Below are 17,728 nucleotides of genomic sequence, written 5' to 3'. Positions count from 1 at the left end.
TCTCACTACACAGGATCTCACTCTACAGGGTCTTACTCCACAGGATCTCACTCTACAGACTCACTCCACAGGGTCTCACTCTACAGGGTCGCACTACACAAGGTCTCACTCCCCAGGATCTCACTCCACAGGATCTCACTCTACATGGTCTCACTCCACAGGATCTCACTCTACAGGGTCTCACTACACAGGATCTCACTCTACAGGGTTGCACTACACAGGGTCTCACTCTACAGGGTCTCACTCCACAGGATCTCACTCTACAGGGTCTCACTACACAGGATCTCACTCTACAGACTCACTCCACAGGGTCTCACTCTACAGGGTCTCACTCCACAAGGTCTCACTCTACAGACTCACTCCACAGGATCTCACTCTTCAGGGTCTCACTCCACAGGGTCTCCACAGGATCTCACTCTACAGGGTCTCACTCCACGGGATCTCACTCTACAGGGTCGCACTACACAGGATCTCACTCCACAGGATCTCACTCTACAGACTCACTCCACAGGGTTTCACTCTACAGGGTCGCACTCCACAGGATCTCACTCCCCAGGATCTCACTACACAGGATCTCACTCTACAGGGTCTTACTCCACAGGATATCACTCTACAGACTCACTCCACAGGGTCTCACTCTACAGGGTCGCACTACACAAGGTCTCACTCCCCAGGATCTCACTACACAGGATCTCACTCTACAGGATCTCACTACACAGGATCTCACTCTATAGGGTTTCACTCCACAAGGTCTCACTCTCTATAGGGTCTCACTCCACAGGATCTCACTCTCAGGGTCTCACTCTCTATAGGGTCTCACTCTCTATAGAGTCTCACTCCACAGGATCTCACTCCACAGGATCTCACTCTACAGGGTCTCACTCTCTATAGGGTCTCACTACACAGGATCTCACTCCACAGGGTCTCATGGGTTCTCACTACATAGGGTCTCATTCCACAGGGTCTCACACTACAGGTTCTTGTCACATGCAGTCTCCATAGGTCTTTCTTCACAGGGTCTCATTCCAAAGGTTCTCACTCCACAGGGTCTCACTCCATAGGGTCTCATGCCACAGGGATTCATGACCAGCCTATAATGTTGTATTTATATGTACAAAGATTTTCACATTGCAACTTATATTTTATAGAGCCATTTCCAGGTGACTCAGCACATTTATATGGTAAACCTTGCTTAATAATACTTCTGTTTACCTCTCATATTGTTTGTGTTCACAGAGAATGGCAGCATCAACACGCACAAAACAAATCCTGAAGAAAATGATCCAAACCCGGAAACCCATGACAACCGACATGAAGTAGACCGTCCTGCACAGGGGAGTCGTAATCCAGGAAGACTGTGGTGGAAGCTCTGTCGTCTTGTTCTACTTCTATCTCTAAGTATGGCCTGACCCAGGGCACTGATATGCATCAGTTTTCAACACCTTTCTTTTTGCTTTCATTGTTAAGTCAGTGGAGTAAATCTAAATACTATCCTTTCGGTTTTCAATTATATACTAAAATATAGCATAAGATGAGAGTAGCATACAGCTACTCGATCATAAGTCTGATATGTCAGTGCAAGGATTATATAGAAAAAGGTTGTCATACACCAATAAGGTATTCATACCTACAGAGTCTGCCCAAAAATGGTTGCCCATCTGGTGGAGAAATATTCGGTTTTATTTTTCATCTCTAATTTTCTGCAAACTCATTTTGATAAAAATTATAAGCATTTGCATTAATGATCTGTGTGTGATGGTATATAAGACTTTGTTGTTGATTTTTTCATATTGTGATGACATTGATGTTTGAGTTGATTGGATTTCAGAGAAATCAACTCCATTTTCAAAGTACTTGTCTAAATAATGATACTATTAAGGCAAACAAATGAAGTGGTTTTTTTTACCGAAGCAAACCTTGAGTATTAACTGCCTCAGCGTGTGAGTAAATCATGTCCTAAATTTATGAAGGCAACAAAAATGTAATTGCATAATTTCTAAAAGTCTATAACACTGGTATTATAGTTATATATATAGTATACTAGTATAATACTGGTATTGACATAAAACTTCATCTATCCTTGAATGTTGACTGTAGCAAAACTAGTCGAAGCCTTCATCAAGAGTCTAGCACTCATGGTCTTCCTGTCACCATGTGCCTGACAGTGCAGAGACTATTCACCTAACCACTGCCATGCTCAGTATCATGTGTTTGCATGAACCTCTGGTGTGTCAATCCAAGCATGTGTTAGAAGCTCAAAAACGTCCTGGGTACATGTGATGAATACCTTAGATGTTGGTTTGATGAGTGAAGATTAATTCATTTTAAAACTAAATTTCTGTCATCATTTTATTGATCCATAACTTGTTGTTCAGAAAATAGTATTCCAAAATTTATTTTGATATTCTACATTTAAAGCTGGGACAAATGATTGGTTTAACTGATTTGTTCTGGGATATTTTCCACATAATGAAGCCATATGCAGAATCAAACCTAGGTCTTCTGCTAGATGAACTGAACCACTAACCTCTGGACCACCCACTTACAACTTAGGTGACTGTGTTGAGTTATTTGTGTGTGAAGTGTTGTGCAATACTCCTTTACTTTTATAAAGGAAATATTTTTACTATTTCTGTAGTACATTTTAGTTACAGAACAATTTAGTGAATAGTTTATGTGTTAATAGAAGTTAAGTTGTTGATCTGAATATGCCACTGAACATATCATGTTGCTTATCTTTTCCTTTGAATGGAGTGTAGATTAAATACTTATACCTCTGTCTTTTTCCCCCAAAGTCTCATCTCTTTGGGTCTCTGTGATAGTTTTGATCATGGGACATGAAAATATCTGTTGCTTTGATAGATGATTTAGATATTGATGAACTGAACCACTATTTTGGAGTAATCAAATGCTATGACACAACAGGATGTATGAAATATCCGGAAAATAAGAATGTGGCCTTTATTATTTCAATTCAGAACTGCCTGTTTAAGTTTGTTTTTGAGATTCAGAAATCAGATATGCTACTCTGTATGCTCTGTTCGCTTGTACCAAGAACTTATATTAAATTGGATTAACAACCAAAACAACATCTGGATTAATAACAATATGAGTAATTTGCTTTATTAAATATCATTTTTGTCCCAAAATATTTTAGATAATTATTGTTGATATTTGTATTGATGTTGGTACTTATCATGTGAATTGTTTTCTTCATCTGCTTTTATGCATTTCAGTATTTTTTATACTTTCCTACCTTTTCATAACATATCTAGTGTACTTTTATCAGCAACTATATATTTTCAGGGTTTATTGGTTGTTGTTTTAGTGTGTGTTACAATTTGGTATAAATGTTAATGTTTCACAGAGGGATAGAATTGAAAAGCTCATCTTTTAGTATTAATATTGGGATTTATGTCCCAGTTGTGTGAAAATGCTCAACTTGGAATGAACAACATCCAAGGAAAAGTCTCAGTACCCCAAAACTTTTAAAAAACTTATTTATTATATACATGTATTCATGTATTCACATTCTTCATGTTTTAATTAGTGCTGTTACAGGAGCCTTTTGCATAAATGTGGAATTCAAATGTAATGACATTTGACATTAAATATTTCAGTAGAGGCATGTGTTTATGTGGTAGTCCTTATGACCTATATAATAATCCTTCAGTGGTAGTGGTAGTAGTTCAATTACCATCCTCATCACCAGTCTTCCAATATACAGTAAAAATAACTTTTGTTATTGGTTTTGTTTCTCATGTTTGAGGTTTTTGAAAAAATCAATTCAGCAACTTTCTTTCATATGACGATTTTAAATGCAGAGTCGCTAGTCATAAAGTAAATGTTTCGCCATCTAAAGCACTGTGGTTAGAGTTACCTGCCCTTGCTCTAGGAACTAGTAACTAGATCTAGTCAGTGTTTGTATTCAGTGAGGAGGACCACAAATCTGAATAGGTGACTGATTATTTTAGAGTAAAAGTTTAATTTAGTTTTTTTTGTCCATAATTTTTTATTTCCATCCCTGAATATGTGATTGTTATAACAAAAATGATATATCGTTTACATGTAGTTCTGACAATGATTTAGTTGTCTCCTAGTGACTGATAGAGTCGGGTAGCCAAAGTATGTGGCAGCCTTCTAGTTGTATATTAGACTTACATTATAACCTTTTGTGATGTCATATACCAAATAAAAAAACTAAAAGACATCCAGAGACACAGCTGGTCATTTGAACCAGTTTACCATTCTGGTTTCAGGTTAGGGAATGCTCAGTGTTCTTCTTCCGATTCCTTATACTTTTAAAACCATACAGCTTGACAGTTATACTGTACGCTAGTCCTTCAAATTTAGTACTCATAGATTTCAGTGCAAGTTAAGATTTGTTTGATTGTTGTTTAATGCCGCCTCAGCAATATGACTGTGGTCTATAAATAATCGAGTCTGGAGCCAGACAGTCCAGTGATTGACATCATGAGCATCAATCCACGCAATTGGGATACAATGACACGCATCAACCAAGTCAACGAGCCTGACAACCCGATCCCGTTAGTCGCCTACTACGACAAGCATAGTCGCCTTTTACGGCACGCATGGGTTGCTGAAGACCTATTCTACCCAGTTTCTTCAAGGGTCACAAGTTAAGAAAGATAACAGTGATTGATATATTTTAAATGTTTCGAGCTTTATTATATATATATACTTATCGCAAGGGGTCAATAAGTACAGATGATGATCTCTCAGCCTGACTTCGGTGGAAACAAGGCTGTGAGTACAGGGAAATCCCAAGGCGCAGATGTGCATGATAATTAATTAGGTAGCCAATCAGATTTCAGTATTTTATCTCGTGGTGTGATGTACATATATCATAAATAGAACTTGATACATGAATAGATTTTCAGAAAACATTCATGGTTGGCGTGAATCATGAATTATACATATGCATTTATGTAAAGTGTAATGGACTTAGGAGCATGTAGAGATTTACGATACCTGACTCTACTAGGTATAGGTGTCACAGATGTATACATGTAATAATATATTCCTATTTCTTGTGTTTAGTTAAGTGATGAGTCCCATGTATGCATGCTGTTTTTGGTGATAGGAATATACATGTATTTATTTCAAAAACTGACATTATAGGGTATGGGTTGAAGTATTGTGTATTGGGTCTTGTGTTTTCTCAGTTGTGTGGAGAATATTATGTAATCATAGTGTACAAATATATCAGCCATATATTTCCACCTTGGTGACAGCTATGCCGAAGTCTAGAAAGTCTTTCATATCGTGTTGTTTACAAACATGATTTGATCAGTGATGCAAGAACATTGACATTGAGAAGTTGTTAAGACTTGAATACACTCGCTGAATGCCTATTGACATTGTCTTGAAGCTAATGTGTTTTATTGGTAATACTCTGTGAAGCGAGAGTAATTATTGTTTTCATCAGAATATTTTCACCTGAACAAATTATGCATAGAAACGTTTAAACTGTGAGAACCTTGAGACAAGCTTAAACATCACAGCTCACATGGCAAAATTTTCAGATGACATTTTGAAGAACCAAAAATAACATTAGGCTTTTTCTTTCTTGTTATCTTCCTTGCCTTCCAACCAGTATTGTCACAAAAATATATGTTTATCATTGAAGACATAAAAATTCTCTCCTTGTTACCAGATTTTGATGAAAGCATATTGTAACAACAATGCACATACTTTCCTCATGAAAACATGTACCCTGTATGTGTGCTCCCCCTTTCCTCCATCAGTCAGTCAGTCCCTATGTACTTCCTGGGTGTTAAGCAGCTTTTGTATGCTATTTTCTTTACAACTTATCACAAAAATGTTTAAATGTATGATAACATTGAACTTACATTTATTTATGCAAGGTCTGACCATTTACGTCTTGTCTTACCGATAAATCTGACGAGATTCAGGAGGCAATATGATGAACAAAAACATTGTCAGGCTTGATGGAAAGTAAATTCTTAAAAATAGTTCTTTTAAATAAGAGTAAAAACATTTATTTATGCAAGGTCTGACCATTTACGTCTTGTCTTACCGATAAATCTGACGAGATTCAGGAGGCAATATGATGAACAAAAACATTGTCAGGCTTGATGGAAAGTAAATTCTTAAAAATAGTTCTTTTAAATAAGAGTAAAAACAAAACTATAAACAAAATAATGTCAACAAAGAGCTTTGAATTATCAAAGCATATTTAATATCTTTTACTTATTCAAAATTTAGAAAAGATTTATCCATAAATAACAAAACTATATACCTGCCTAATTGAAGTAAAGATAAACAGTTACTGTTACGACAGTGGTTTCCCACTTTGTGTTAACTCTGCAATGATACTGATTGCATGACAACAGCTGCTTTACAGAATGTATATGGACGGAAGTTTTTCTTGTATCTTAATCTTTGAATTACACACAACTAAAAGTGATTAATGATAATCTTATGAAGTGAAGTTAAAGTTATTTAACGAGAAATGATAGGTCAGTCCTCTCAAGCTGCTACTGTAAATTTAGAGACACAGGAAATTGTCTCTTTTCAATCTCATTGAAATCAGATCTTTGTGCTACTCTATAGCTGTAGGAAGCACAAAGATCTGATTTTAATGAGGTTCGTCTCTTTTGATCATATCATAAAAGCTGTCAATGTGGTTTTATGACAGTTCGATTATTTCATCTTTAGTGATAATCATGATTGTGCCATACTGCGATCCTATTTCTGACTGCCATTATACAGGATGAGTGAAATACTGATTTCCTACACTCTTTGTTATTAAGCATTATTATATATCCACAGTGGACATGAGTCTAGAGCCATGTGGCATTTTACATCTCAGGGTATGCTCACTAAATGCTGAGGAGATCAATTATGATGAGAACTGTGTTAGATGTTTTGTGACAACTGTTTGTTGAGATGCTCCATGTTGAGCTCAGTGCTGACCACTCCATAACATGTGGAAATGTCAAGGTCATACCTCCATGGGGTCAAGATGAATTATTTTTGATACATCTCAAGACATGCTTGATGTGGTTATCCTGTCAGTAGGCATCAGAGTTGCTCATGTTGTTGACCCCATCTGTTTCTTTATTTTGACGACTCTTCTGGATTCTTTTATTTGTACTAAATTTTATTCATATATCCTTTTAACATGTTTAACCATTGTTACCAGTATAATAAAATAATGAATCTTTGCGATGATTTGTTTGATTTTTCTTGTTAACATCAAAGTTGGTCGAGAGTAGTTTCCGAATCAGCTTGTATTATTGGTGACTGTGCAAGGCAAGAAGACATTGCGATGGTGGAATATTCAGGGGATGAAGATAGTCCAGATGAACCTTTATGGACATGAATGAATGTCGGTGGTGGATCCAGGATTGAATTCAAATCAAAACGTGATTGAGGGACGGAGGCCGTAAGACAAATACTGTTAAAATGTGAAAATGTTTGGCACTTACAAATGACAAAACATACAAAACAGATTTGATGATAAAAATATACTTCCAGATGGTTATGAAGTCCCTTTCACTTACAAACGGACCGCAAGTCGGTTTAAGAGTATATTACACATAATAATGTGTACCAGTATATATATAATGAACCAAATCTAGCCCTGAAGTGTGCACAAGGATGCAAGGGTGCACAAGGGTGAGACCGAAATTGCTTAAATTCACCTGATTTGTGACCTGTGCGCTGTGCACAGAACCATGTGCTTCATACTAACATATGATCTGGGGGTTCTTGCTGCAATGAGTCTCAACACATGAATATGATCATACATGGTGATTCAGTCAGAAGAGAAAAGCAGACACTGAAGAGGGTGCATGCAGACCCCCTTTTGCTAGCCAGATGCTGATCCCTGGTGAGTGGTATTCTGGATGCTACAGTGCAGTAGGCTGAATGCCATGAAATATTAATCTGGTACGCACATGCCAATCTTTCAGTGTCAAAATAGATTTTTCGCCTTTTTATCTTGCAAAGAGAGACAAATCAATAAAATATTTAGCTCTAAGCTTATGATCATGCATGGTCATGCCTTCTATGTGAAATCCCACTCTATTTACTTGTACCATGTCAATGTATGACACAATATATTTCAAGTCAAGCTTTTATTTTTGTTAAATTTGAAACCCGTTTGATACAAAGATGATTAACACAACTGAAAGACCCCTCGACCTGAACAATTTCGGTCTGGCTTTTAACTAGCATATAGGGAATGAAAGTTTATTTGGTTGATATTATCTCAATTCAAGGCATATGAACAAAGCAGAACTTCAATTTTGTCTTATTTTACCTATTATCCAGAAAAATGGGTTACATATCTACATCAAATATATTATCTTAAATAATTGTCAGGATGTCAATTGACATAAACCTCCAATTTTCATCTAGATATGTGTAAGAAAGGGGGACTGATTTAAAGCAATTCCTCGGGACTGGTTGTTGCCCTTGTAATTGTTTTTTCCCGTGAGTACCCGGATGATATAGCAGAACTCTAGACTAGTTCTCAACCTGTGCTGCGCCATTCGTAAGCGCATTTGTCACTTTTATTGATAGTATAAGGGCTTATGGTCACATTGATCAACAAGATGAAATAGTTTTGGAAATAATAAGTAAATGTAGGTATCTTTGTGGGTAGCATCGGTAATGGTGACGAGGTTTTCATGAGTCACTTGCTTGGTAATTGTGCGATTTTCATTTACACTATTTTGACTTGCAACACAAAGTAAATATTTCACCTGAGCATTGCTTATCTTATCATGTTTATATTTTTACAGTCAAAATGTGCAAAATGTTCACTTAGGAAATTTATTAAACACCAAAATATTCAGTTATTTTATATTCAATCTGTTAAATAAATGGACAGACTTTTCAGTCAATTTGTAAAATGGATGAAATATTTAGACATATTATAAATTGCCTGAGTGAATCACATCTTACACATTGACTGTAACATATACAGGCTTACAAAGGAAAAGAACTGTGAAAACAACGTCTATTGTGCATCGATAATTTTAGGCAGCTTCCTTGCTCGAGGAACGTATCCATGAATATCCACATAAAGGAACAATATCCCACAAGTCTGCAGCTGTACGAAGAAACTTATTCGATGTCACGTGGGTCTGTAACAATCAAATATTTTAAAATATATATATATATCGTTTCTGGATGTTATAACCCATGTTGGGGGCACGGGTGGCCCAGTCGTCTAAGGCGCCGTGATTTGTTGTGCAGAGTTGCGTCCCTTGGGCATGCCAGAAACCTATGATTGTGGGTTCGAATCCCGGTTCGCCCCGATTATGTTTCTAGGTTTGTCAGCACCATACCTGTACTCGTGGGTTTCACCGAAGTGGTAAACGTCTGAGACCTGCATCACTTCGAGCTTTCCTCCCACATTAAGCTGACACGCCACGATATAACTGGAATATTGTTAAAGGTGGCGTTAAACCCAAGTCACTCAGTATAACCCATGTTCGTTTCTTAACTGTTTGTTTCAGTTGTTTCAAATAAGGTGTGAAGTCTCAAAGGTCAGCTGAGAAAGCCCATGTGACAGCTATTTTCATAATGTCCACGGTTCTAAATAAAATCCACTGAACAATGAGCAATCGATCAATCAACGTATTATCGGTTAACCCTTTGAACAAAGTATGTTGTTTTTACATCGGCACTTCACGCCATGATATGAGTGTATTCCCTTTGCTTTACCTGCTTTAGTGAACCTACACATGTAATCACTTACTTTTGACATATCCACTGTGCAAGATTACAGTGATTAAACAATCAATGTATTTTCTGTTGATCCTTTGATGGCTAAGAATGATCCGTTGATTTACAAAAAAGTAAATCAACTGATCATTCATCTCTTACTGGGCTGCCACGTGCATATTACATAACACACATTTCACCTCACCTCAAACCTGGATTTAGATTGAATAATTACCCCAGACACAAGAAATGCCAAATGGGAACCTTCATCAGGTATTCTGAGTGGTGCTACCACTAATTATACCTGTAATAAATTAATTAACTTGAGCATCAAGTGAATGATGACAAATACACAAGTGTAGGGTTATACCAGAAAACATGGATGACATCAAAGGGAGTAGTAATCGTATTATCCATGCAATCCGAAATCCGAAAATGCTTTCACTGCAGGGATACTTTTTTTTATTATTAAGCTATAACCATCAGGGGTATTTCCAAATAACGACACCCAATGAGCTTCCACCATTGTTGAGCCTGAAGAAATTAATAACATGCGCCCATTGTCGAAATCTTCACAGGTAACCAATCAGTGTTCAAAAATGCGTAAAACAGATATTGCCTCCAAGTTTATTTAACTGTCCTTGCAGACGGTAGCCCAGTCTCTTGTCACGCTCAGTTGCGTTAACGAGTAAAAAGATTCACGGCAGTTAGTGATTCCTAACGGCCATGCAGCGTCAGACAGCCAAGAAGAAGCCAGAGATAAGTGCCCCATTAAGACAATATTGTACACAAAGATTCCCCTGTTGAACCACAGGCCTGAACATAAACTTAAGATTTACTTCAAATTGCAATGATAACATTAAAATATTGATGTACTGAATTACTATGATTTTTAAAATCTTCTTTGATAATATTTATAATTAAAAATATGCATGAGTTTTTTTTGATAGTTGACAACATTTGGTCCCTTTCTGTCATGGCCATGGAACAGGTCACAAATTACTCAGAAAACATATACCGTATTCGACGTAATAAACACCCCGCTATTAATAAGCGCCCACGAGATATTTGCTTAATATTGGCCAGTGAACAATCCTAATTAGCACCCCTTCCAATTGATCAATGTACACAAGACTTATATATTCGCCTATAATACGCACCCGTGTGTTATATGCACACTTAATTATGGGCAATTAAATTCTGGAAACATATATCTGTCATCCATAAACATTTCAGGCTGTCAGCATTAATGACGAAATTTATCTTTTAACTCTGTTTTTTTTCACTGAAATAATATTCTAATAAGAGCCCCCTATTTCTAATTTTGAGAGCGCCCTGGACGCTTATTACGTCGAATACGTTATTCATATAGCAAAATGAAAATAGTTTTGGCAGTTCAATTGATTTGTTCATCAAGATTGTATTCAACATTTAATCATTCATAATCTACATCTTTAAAATTGGTCCAATACATTGCACCAGCTGTCAGAATGCATTCAATAACTTAAGTTACACACCATGAAGTACCAGCCATTGAATGGCTTGCCACTGGCAGGAGAGTTACCTCCCTTGGATTGACAGTGCATGTCAACAAAACACATGTCATTGAAGATTTGCTGTACATATATTCAGTAGCTGTGACAACATGTCTCCATACAGAGGAGCCCTGAGACGTTTAATGAGGTTGTCAACTTGTTGTAGGATAGAAGTCAATCACATATACATGTATTGCATTAGATACAGATATCAACATGACCTGACTATCACTTGGCTGGTCATAATACATGCATGTATATATTCCCTTCCTACTAGGGAAATAAGTTGATCCAAATGTTATTTTCAAACACCTAGGCCAGAGATCTATGTGGATGTTGAGATTCAAGTTTAGATCTAAATAGGTCCCCAGTAACAAAATCCATGTTTGTCACAAAATGTAATTTGTAATCACCTAGGCTAGATTGGTTGGTTGGTTTGTTGTTTAACGCCACACTCAGCAATATTCCAGCTATATAACGGCGGTTTGTAATTAATCGAGTCTGGACCTGACAATCCAGTGATTGACATCATGAGCATCGATCCATGCAATTGGGATCGATGACATGCATCAACTAAGTCAGCGAGCCTGACCACCCGATCCCATTAGTCGCCTCTTACGACAGGCAGAGTCGCCTTTTACAGCATGCTTGGGTTGCTGAAGACCTAGGCTAGAGACCCACATAGAGGTGGGGATTCAAGTTTGGAATAGGTCCCAAGTAGTCTAATCCATGCCTGTCACAAGAGTTGACTAGACGAGGATCTGACAGTTACAATATGTGACGTTCACGTCATGGATCATTGCTCATGATACAGACAGCTGTTTGGCCTGGCCAAGATGGGAATATTTTGTAGAAGGTTCTAATGTGATAAAGTCGGAATACTGCTGACTGGCGTTAAACATCATATTTTCTCCCTTACATATAATTACATACACAGGTGGAAACCTTGTATTGACATATCCAACTTGTGCACAGATTATTTCTGACTAGTCAGCAGTTATTATGCAGCATAGCTATATTTTGGGGAAAATAACTAGTCCTTCAACATTTCCTAACTCAGAAATATGTTAGTTTCATTGCGTATAGGCCTGATGTTAGTTTTGATATTTTGGTACTGTTGTATTCATCAAGACATTGTTAACAAAATGGTGTTTTATGTTCTGTGTTAATCTATGTTTACTCTGTATGACAGGGCATACCCGACACTCAACTTGAGGATTGATGTAAACGCCTCCCAACACGAGGCTGACGTGGTGCTGCCAGGTCTTCGTTATGAAGACATTGATTATACAGGTCAGCTTCACTTTACTTCACTTTTGCCAGAAAAGCTTAAAAATCAAAATGTAGATATTGAGATAAACAAATTGTCATAAAAATGTTTATTACCCATAGGGTTAGAAATAACAAAGTTAATAAAAATCATATGTGCACAACTGCAAATATCACTTCACGTGCACCACTGTATTGCTTACATCATGTGGACAGCGTCACACTAGAAACGGCGTCATAGCTGCAGATTGTTGACATCATTCAAAAGTTGTGATTTTCTAGGACAGCGGACGTGATCAGTGCATTTTTCAAAAAGGGGGATCAACAGGTTTAAGAAATAATGGGCAATAAAGAAAATATTACTGTTGTATGTGTATTTTACGAAACTCTTGTAAGCATTCATGTATTACCCTCAAATTCTCTCAGGAAATACAAGAATTCAGAAACTTGTTTCGGAAAATCAGAAAGACACACATGCTGGTATGATATCTCCAGCAATATTCCTGTCATAACGTGGTTTGGGGCCACCAAGAATGAGATTCAAAGACTGTATTACTGTCATAGGGAGTTTAGCTAAGTTATGTTCAGTGTTAAAGGCCAAAGGAAACTCTGGTTTAATGACCTTGACCCTCTTTGTCAGTCTAAGAAATGCTTGATTATTTCTAGTTGAAAATGTGGGTAAAAAGCTCTGGCGAACATATCATAGAAATTAATTCAGTTGGTTCAGTACACAAAGCAGAACGACCTTAACAATGACCATTCCAGGGACCTTGACCTTCAATGAAGGTCACACAAGACCTTATCAATGTCCAAAGCTGAAGATGATGTGTATCATATTTCATCCTACTGAACAGTGAACACTTCTTGAGTTAATGTCAACATAATACATGTTTAGGTATATAACCTTCATGTTTTCAACAAGAAATATTGTCGTAAGAGGCGACTAATGGGATCGGGTGGTCAGGCTCGCTGACTTGGTTGATGCATGTCATTGATCCCAATTGCAAGGATCGATACTCATGATATTAATCACTGGTTCGTCTGGTCCAGAGTCGATTATTTACAGACCGCAGTCATATAGCTGGAATATGACTGAGTGCGGCATTAAACAACAAACCAACTAACTAGAAATAATTAAGCACGTGTTTAACTAAAGTAGAGGGTCAAACGTCATTATACCAGAAGTACATGCAACTTTCTTATTGAAGTAGCTAGAGGCTAGAGGCTAGAGGCTAGGCAAGTTGTCTTGCATTGGACATGTGTTTTCCCACACCAGAAGTGATGGTATTTGACATGAAGTGACACAGTGGAATTGCCTTGAGGTTCATTATGCCAGCTAGAGGCAAGGCATTTTAATCTGGTAATAACGTAATTGTATCACACTGGATTTTATGTGTTGGTATGTAATGAATTCTGGGGACTTCGTGATGGGCCTGCTTCTCTTTTTGCTTGCTTGCAAACACGTGTCTAGTTTAAAACTATAAGCATGTAAAATATATACATTTTCAGAACTAAGGGATTAAATTTTGTCAAAGTCTGTGTATCAAGGACAAGAGAATGAACTCTAGATTTATTATGCTAGATCTGATTGATTTGGCAAAATGTGAATGTACATTTCAGTATCATATTAGTTATTGATTTCTTGTAAATGGTGAAGAACCACAAACGTGAATATCGGTTAGAGAAAGACAAAGGGTATACATTTGGGATTTGTTTTCTTTCATTTTTCATGTAAATAATGTCATCAGATCCGTGGTCCATCAAATATTAAAGAAAATTTCTATTTTCTCCCATGATTCCACAGGGCAGCCTGACATCTGGAGGATCTACGATATGATGGGAAGAGTGGAGTTTGCAGCTTTCTTCCAAGACTACTCTTTCGTGGACTTCACCTCTCTCTACAAGAAGGGAATCGGTGCCTTCGCTAAGGCTGTTAGTGTCGAGATAAAGAAGGGCTTTTACAAGACAACAACACCCAAAGCTCCACTGCATGTGCAGCTGAAACTCGACCACATAGGGGAGACAACTTTCACCATCAAATCTTCACTATCAACTGGCGGAAAACACTTACCATCGGTAAACATACAGAGTCTTTACACACTGCAGCATGTGGAGAGCAAATTGGTTGAGAAGATACCCGACTGGTGGAAAGTAAAATTTGCACCTCATATTGCAGCTGATGCTCAGAAACTCATCATCTATCCCCCCATGGATATTCCGAAAAAAGTGTTCACCCACTCTCTCACTGTACCGCGGATAGACACAGATATTCACACACGGACACGATGTTCATCGTATGCCAAGTATTTCATGGATAATGCCAGCATCGCTTCACACCGAGGCTTTTATCCTAACATGTCAACATCTTTTCATGAACTGCTTGTCAAGAAAATGAAAATGGTGTATTTTTCAGCCAGCAGCTGGGGTGACATGTTGACGGCAGAAACGTGGGAGGATGAGGATGTTCCACGGACATTACACTGTAATGTCATCAAGCAGGGACATCACATCTGGTACGGGTCAATGGTGTTTCATTCAGAACCTTCCCGCCTCTCTGAACCAGGTTCTACGTAACTCAGGAAGAAAGGGAAATTGATGGTTTGATCATGAATTTCCATTTTAACAGTTCTTATACCAGAACAATCAAATTTGGAAAAGCGAAATCTCTTCCAGTAAAACTCCCGTTTTAGAGTGTAAAGCCTTTTTATTATTATTCAGTTTGGGGATAAAAGAATAAACGGCAATGGTCAAGATAAAATAAAATTCCAAAAAAATATTTAAGTTCCCTAAGTATGTTTAGGAGGATGAAATAAGAATGTTGAAATGTAGGATGTGTGCTGTAAGAGTGTCTTTGTGAATGACAAGTTAATGAGATCCTTTTCCATCAATTAACTTACATTTTAGGTCATAATAATTTGTTTCATCCCCACCTGCCTCAGACTGAAACTCAAGACAGATTAAACAGTGTTTTCTTCTTTGTTTACTTGATGACATACACCACATGCAAACGGTCATGCTTCCTGTTGACAGTTAATGTACACAGATGACTTGAACAGTTTGCTAAAAAGAAATTAAGTTTTGTGGTGACAGGCTTGGGCTTACTTTATCCTCAGTTGACTAGAACTATTGGTGATGAATCTGTGTGCATAACTAGTGAAGAAGTGAACTTATCAGTATTGGTGATGAATCTGTGTGCATAACTAGTGAAGAAGTGAACTTATCAGTATTGGTGATGAATCTGTGTGCATAACTAGTGAAGAAGTGAACTCATCAGTATTGGTGATGAATCTGTGTGCATAACTAGTGAAGAAGTGAACTTATCAGTATTGGTGATGAATCTGTGTGCATAACTAGTGAAGAAGTGAACTCATCAGTATTGGTGATGAATCTGTGTGCATAACTAGTGAAGAAGTGAACTTATCAGTATTGGTGATGAATCTGTGTGCATAACTAGTGAAGAAGTGAACTCATCAGTATTGGTGATGAATCTGTGTGCATAACTAGTGAAGAAGTGAACTTATCAGTATTGGTGATGAATCTGTGTGCATAACGAGTGAAGAAGTGAACTCATCAGTATTGGTGATGAATCTGTGTGCATAACTAGTGAAGAAGTGAACTTATCAGTATTGGTGATGAATCTGTGTGCATAACGAGTGAAGAAGTGAACTCATCAGTATTGGTGATGAATCTGTGTGCATAACTAGTGAAGAAGTGAACTCATCAGTACTGGTGATGAATCTGTGTGCATAACTAGTGAAGAAGTGAACTCATCAGTACTGGTGATGAATCTGTGTGCATAACTAGTGAAGAAGTGAACTTATCAGTATTGGTGATGAATCTGTGTGCATAACTAGTGAAGAAGTGAACTCATCAGTATTGGTGATGAATCTGTGTGCATAACTAGTGAAGAAGTGAACTTATCAGTATTGGTGATGAATCTGTGTGCATAACTAGTGAAGAAGTGAACTTATCAGTATTGGTGATGAATCTGCAGGTTAATCTTGTGTTTGTGTGTCCCCTGTATCTTCAGGGCTGGCATTTCGGTAAACCAACAATAACCCCTGGATCCATCCCCATGGTTCTCGCGATCTCAAATTACCTGCCTTGAATTTCATTAGCCAATTTGAATTGCTACGCTACTCAGTCTAATGGACCAATCAGAATGTGAGTTACAAACCAGCCTCAATGTTGGGATAGCGACATCAACAACATGGCGCCCAGTCCCATTGATTACGACAGAGTTTGCGCGAAATTCAATTTTGAAAATCTGACCGACACGTAAAAGAAAGCCCTAAAAAATCTTTTTGACGAAAAGGATGTCTTCATGTACATTAAACTGACGGTTGCTTTGGTTTCTAGGCACTATGAGTTACGTCCCTTACCCATTTTCTTTTTCTTATCTTGATGTTTGATTGGTCTGTAAAATGTTAATGAAAATCAAGGGCGGGTAATTTGAAATTGAGAGAACAATGGGAATGGATCCTGTGGTTAGTGTAGGTTTAGCAAAATGCAAGCCCTGGACATACAGTGGATGGTGTTTGTGAATCTCAGATTGTATTTCATTCCTTGTAGCATGTTGATGTGGAACAGGTGATCATGTAAATATGCTGGATTGTTTTGTCTATTATTTCCTCATTTATCGAGCATTTGTTTTCTTTGGAACAACTGGCAGCTACCAGGTAATCTGGACCACCTTTATGACAAATGGGGGCACGGGTGGCCCAGTCGTTTAAGGAGCCGCGATTCGCTGTGCAGAGTTGCGTCCCTTGGGCACGCCAGAAACCTATGATTGTGGGTTTGAATCCCGGTTCGCCCTGAATATGTTTCTAGGTTTGTCAGCACTATACCTGTGCTTGTGGGTTTCACCGAAGTGGTAAACGTCGGAGAACTGCATCACTTTGGGCTTACCTCCCACATTAAGCTGACACGCCACGATATAACTGAAATACTGTTAAAAGGGGCATTAAACCCACCACACTCCACACTCACTCATGTTTATGTTATGTGCACCCAGTATTTTATGAAAGCTTCAATGAGTTTTTATGACTTGAGATAATTTAAACTTTATGCATAGGTCTGTGGAAGAATATAATATTATATTATTAATTTTCTTACTTTTCTTGATACTTTTCTTTCCAGTCATCCAGATATTTATTTTATCGGTAGATACAAGGTGAGGTGAAATGGGGTTTAACTTCGCG

General features: G+C 37.7%; 2 protein-coding genes across 5 annotated transcripts in view; both read left to right on the top strand.

Annotated features, from left to right (window-relative positions):
- Positions 1 to 7,211, top strand: part of LOC124138901 (anoctamin-10-like) — a 36,918-nt gene extending 29,707 nt beyond the window's left edge. For 3 of the 4 annotated variants that reach the window (XM_046505794.2, XM_046505795.2, XM_046505793.2), the window contains one exon: positions 1,237 to 7,211. In XM_046505794.2, coding sequence (XP_046361750.2) covers positions 1,237 to 1,320 — 84 coding nt within the window. In that variant the 3' untranslated portion in view covers positions 1,321 to 7,211. The remainder of the gene's footprint in view (positions 1 to 1,236) is intronic. The other variant, XR_006861708.2, reaches the window with a different exon arrangement.
- Positions 7,212 to 11,238: 4,027 nt separating this feature from the next.
- On the top strand, positions 11,239 to 17,353 carry LOC124138902. Its single transcript, XM_046505797.2, has 3 exons — positions 11,239 to 11,406; positions 12,451 to 12,551; positions 14,332 to 17,353. The coding sequence occupies exons 1-3, from the start codon at positions 11,369 to 11,371 to the stop codon at positions 15,099 to 15,101; spliced, it is 909 nt and encodes a 302-aa protein (XP_046361753.1). The 5' UTR covers positions 11,239 to 11,368; the 3' UTR covers positions 15,102 to 17,353.
- Positions 17,354 to 17,728: the final 375 nt, after the last annotated feature.

This window comes from Haliotis rufescens, unplaced genomic scaffold, assembly GCF_023055435.1.
Source record: "Haliotis rufescens isolate VD_foot unplaced genomic scaffold, xgHalRufe1.0.p SCAF_19, whole genome shotgun sequence".
Classification (NCBI taxonomy): Eukaryota; Metazoa; Mollusca; class Gastropoda; order Lepetellida; family Haliotidae; genus Haliotis; species Haliotis rufescens.
This window is presented reverse-complemented; position numbering and strand designations above follow the sequence as displayed.

Coding starts and splice junctions, on each gene's coding strand:
- LOC124138902 (XM_046505797.2), top strand. CDS start 11,369: ATGTCTCCATACAGAGGAGCCCTGAGACGTTTAATGAG. Junction 11,407..12,450: donor GCCCTGAGACGTTTAATGAG/GTTGTCAACTTG, acceptor TCTGTATGACAG/GGCATACCCGACACTCAACT. Junction 12,552..14,331: donor TGAAGACATTGATTATACAG/GTCAGCTTCACT, acceptor ATGATTCCACAG/GGCAGCCTGACATCTGGAGG.